General features: G+C 41.9%; 1 protein-coding gene across 1 annotated transcript; it reads right to left on the bottom strand.

Moving 5' to 3' along the window:
- brf2 (BRF2 general transcription factor IIIB subunit) lies at window positions 1-4,515 on the bottom strand. The gene is made up of 5 exons (XM_082542257.1): window positions 4,234-4,515; window positions 3,976-4,150; window positions 2,668-2,727; window positions 2,244-2,565; window positions 1-1,134 (listed from the first exon to the last, which is right to left on the bottom strand). Exons 2-5 carry the CDS (start codon window positions 4,121-4,123, stop codon window positions 300-302), a joined length of 1,365 nt encoding a protein of 454 aa, XP_082398383.1. The 5' UTR covers window positions 4,124-4,150; window positions 4,234-4,515; the 3' UTR covers window positions 1-299.

Here is a 4,515-nt window from a genome sequence, read left to right as displayed (position 1 = left end):
GTTGGTGCATCCTTTTAATCAGGCCTTTGCTTTAATCACATTTCCATTAAAACAAAATATTTACACACATTAACTTCCTCATGCTACACTTTCAAGTGCTGAGTGAAGCTTTTTAAAGTACAAACACAAAAGACATAGCCCCTTATGTAGACTGTACAAAATTAGATGAATAGGTTATATAATCAAGCCAACGAAAATGTCTGCATCCTGAGTTCAACAGTCATTAAAAAAAAAAAAAAGAAAGTGCACATAAACTTAAATATGCCAGCCATCTCTGAAGAACCAGTCACTGGGCTCGGTTATGATTTAGCACTGTCAGACAAAGACAGCATGTGCTGCATTAAAGCGAAGTCTCGAGCCTCCTGAGGTGTGCGAATGTATGAGTCAATTTCACTGTCAGAGATTTCCTCATCACCAGTCACATCCGTGTGTTCAGGCTGCACCGCTCTCCTTTTCTTAGCATTAATGACACATGGGGGAGCAAACAGAACTCTTTTACCCCAGTTTGGAGGTGGATTTTGACTCTCCTGAGTGTCGCTGTGCTCTGGCAGTACACGTGGATTATAGTCTACATCTCCTGGCTTCTCTTTCCCGTCAGAATTCGACCCATTTTGTTTCACAAAAGACGTAATTGGAGTCTGATCTGCACACTCAGAGATTTGGGAGGAAGCAGTCCCCTTAGGCGGAGCCTCAGCACAGCTGGCTTGACTCTCCTCCAGCAGAGCGTCCTCGTGGGTTCTCATAGCCCTTCTTAGCAGGGCGTACCTGTTCTGCAGAATGCATTCAACCAGCTGAATAACATTATCCGGTGTCACTGTTTCCCTGACCCAGGGTATTTCCTTGCCTAGCTTACACAACACCTCTTTGATTTCAGCTACTCTCTTCATAGCAGACTTGAGCTTTTTCACTTTGGCAACCTGACAGAACTTGTCCAGGGAGAATTTCAGGCGATGCTTGTTGGGTTTTAAGGATTGCCAGGCCAAATACGTCGCTGCCATCATTATGGGGATGGGCTTACGGCCAGTCACAATCCAGGAATCTGCTGCCAGCTCTACCAGGGCCACAGCTCGTTTGGTTAGGTCCCTCGAATTCTCAGCCAATTCTTCAGGAACATCAAGTGAGCTAATTTTGTATCTGTCAAAGAGAAATGCTCCCAGTAAATCTGAGATAAAGACTGAGCTGGTAAATCATCTAGAGCACTGACAGTTTTATATTTTAACAATCAGCTTTTCAGATAAACACAGTTAACCTCAAGTAACTCCAATGAAATGGGTTTTAAAATTTAATCGAGGTTTAACGCTGAAACAAGAAACTCCTTTAAAACCAGGGCAGGCCAAGAGAGAAATGAATGTTAAACAAGTGGAAAAACAAAATCAGCTTTTTAAGTTAACTAAAGTAGTAAAAAACTATGTAAGCCAAAAATGTTTTTAAAATAAAAGCAAATAACTACATATTCTATAACTAAGGATAACTTACCACTAAATTATCGGTATGACTGAACAAAAAACGACTCAACATGCCGTATTTGGAACAGAAATGCTGAGTATGACCCAAAGAACACCATCCCCACAGTCAAGCACGGAGGTGGAAACATTAAGCTTTGGGTCAGTTTTTCCTGCTAAGGGTTACAGGACGACACAACGAGGGGCCAATGGACAGGGCCATGCACCACGAAATTTCAGAATCTCCTTCCCTTGGCCAAAACTTTAAATATGGCAACTTATTGCCAAGGCAACGAAGAAGTGGCTAAAGGTAAAGCACACTAAAGTCATGGAGTGGCCTTGCCAGTCTCCAGACCTCAGTCCTACAGATAAATCTGTGGAGGGAGCTGAGGCTTCGAGCTAACAGGCAGCAGCCAAGAAACTTAAAAGTTTCTGTAAAGAGGAGTGAACTAAAATACTAACTACAAGAAATGTCTTCCTGCTGTTCTTGTCAACAAAGCTATGAAGTCCTGTTTTGCTCTGGGATCAAATGCTTATTTCACTCAATGACCTGCAAATCATTTTCTACCTTTTATGTAATGTGTTTTTCAGGATTTTTGGTTCATATTCTGTCTCCTTTAAAAAAGTAAAGATGGTTAATTTCTTTGGAAGTGAGCAAACTAACAAATTCATCAGGGAATCAAATAATTACATCACCACTGTAGGTCTCAGTTAGAAGACCTACAACTGCAATAAATTAGTTGTTTTGAAATACCTACTTAGCATTTTAGGACTGAAAGCTGCAGTAAGTTCTTCACTTACTCATGACAGTGAGCTTCTATTACATCAGTGACGTTGATGATCGGGGCCTCGATGCTGAGGTTCTTGACCATTTCTTGATAAATCGCTCCCACCGCCATCGAGTCGGCATCCAGCAGGCAGCTGATGGTTCCCACAGTAATGGGCCAATTGAGCTGCCTGCAGCTTAGAAGCACACAGCAACCAGTAAGAATCTCTTTCTTCTGAAGGCTCACTTTGAGGAAAGCTTTATGCTCATAGGCCATCTTGTAATACGTCTGTGAGAGATCCTCAATCTCCCTGTTGACCATGAGAATCCGACATATGGCTTTCACACGCTGCTGACCTGTAGGTGTAAAACAAATCCATTTGAGGAAATGCACAAGCAACAGGACTGAATTACACTGAAGTAACAAGGAAAAGCTTCTTTTGGAGGGCAAGAGCTCACCTTTTATCAGGTTTGTGCACGGCCTTTTGGCAACAGCAGTGGTTCGACTGAAGCTGACATCTGCAAGAGGGGAAAATATTCAAGGCAAAGTCCAAAAGTGATTAAATGTAAAGAGAGAGATCTACCATTCCTTCAGCAGTAGAGGGTCATAAATTTCATTCATATGGACTTACTTTACATGCTTTACAATCTTCAAGTGCCCTTCTAGTCATTGCCCTGTACTGAAGTTAGTAGTCAATGTCAGCAGCAAAAAAAAAAAAAAAAAAAATCTACATTTATTGACATTACATAACCTTTTACATAACCTCCCCAGTAGAACAAATTTATTAAACCGGCCTGACTAATGCTAAGAAATTTCAAATTATGTATCTACACTTACCTGACACTTTTTTTAGCCATACATGTCCAACTGCTCATAAACATCATTATCAATTCAACCAATCACATGGTAGCCCCTCAATGCATTTAGGCATGCAGACATGGTCAAATGACCTGCTGAAGTCATGAGAATGAGTAAGAAATGTGATTTAAAGGATTTCAGAAATGTCTGATCTCCTGGGATTTTCCCACACAACCATGTCTAGGGTTTTACAGAAAATTTTCTGAAAGACAGAAAATACCAGTGAACAACAGAGCAGCAGCGGTCGAAAATGCCCCGTTTGACCCCAGTGGTCACAGGAGAAAGACCAGGCTGCTTCAAACTGATAGGAAGGAAACAGAACCTCAACTTCAAGATATGCAGATGAGCATCTTTGGAAACTCTGGAACAGGTAAGTGAGGCTAAAATTCACTGTGATGGTGGTGTGGGGGCATGTTTTCTTTGCACACTAGTACAAGCTTAGCATCATTTAAACACCACAGTCTACCTGAGTATTGTTGCTGACCATGTCCCGTCCCTTTATAACCACAGTGTAACACTGGTTTGAAAATGAGTTCACTGTACTCACAGATCTCAGTCCGGTAGAGCACCTTTGAACATTTGAGATGATCATTATGAAGTACAGATGATAAATCTGCAGCAACTGTATGATCCTTTCACATCAATATAGACCAAAAATCTATGATGAATGTTTCCAGAACCTTATTGAATCTATATCTAAGAAATCTCTAACTGTGAGGAAATTAAGCCTCGTCATTACATAATTTCTCCACTAGGGAGCACATACAGGTCCCGCTTACTATCAGTACTTTGTCTCGGTGAGCTCAGCAAACAAAATTATGAAAAGAAACAAACAAAAAAAAAAAAACTACTCATATTTAACACGGTCTTTTAACGGGACAGACTTGACTTCAGTCTCATTTTCGTACCTGAACCTCCCACTGGATCATTAGCCAGGACTCCCTCGGACACCACAGAGCCGCAGTCCACACACACCAGCTGAGCCTGAGAGTACAGGTCATCGTCTACAATGTTTGTGGAACCGCAGGCCGGACAGCGCATACCAGCAGCAGACATTATCCTTAGTGAAGCTGCTGCCGCCGCCTGAGGGACAGCTAAAGGTATGAAACGGGTACTAAACTGATAGGAACACCTGCAACACACACACACAACATCCTGTTACTAACCTGGAACTGTCAACAACCAATGAACGTCGCTTAAGCGACCGGTCGCGAGAAAGGAGCCCAATAATATGTGTCCGGATAGAAACAAGGTTCGGATTCTACAAGGTTCCGCTCGGCCAATTCGTCATTTTTGTAAGCGATTAAAAAAATCACAAGGCCGACCCTCCGGGGTGAGTTATTCATAACAGAAACACTGTTGAAACCAATGATGGTTGAAACACAAACAACGGGTTTTACGACCCCGGAAATTTTGGATAAGTGCTCATTAAAACGCATCGCCACACA

The sequence above is a fragment of the Aulonocara stuartgranti genome (assembly GCF_965226115.1).
Source record: "Aulonocara stuartgranti genome assembly, chromosome: 7".
Lineage (NCBI taxonomy): Eukaryota > Metazoa > Chordata > Actinopteri > Cichliformes > Cichlidae > Aulonocara > Aulonocara stuartgranti.
This window is presented reverse-complemented; position numbering and strand designations above follow the sequence as displayed.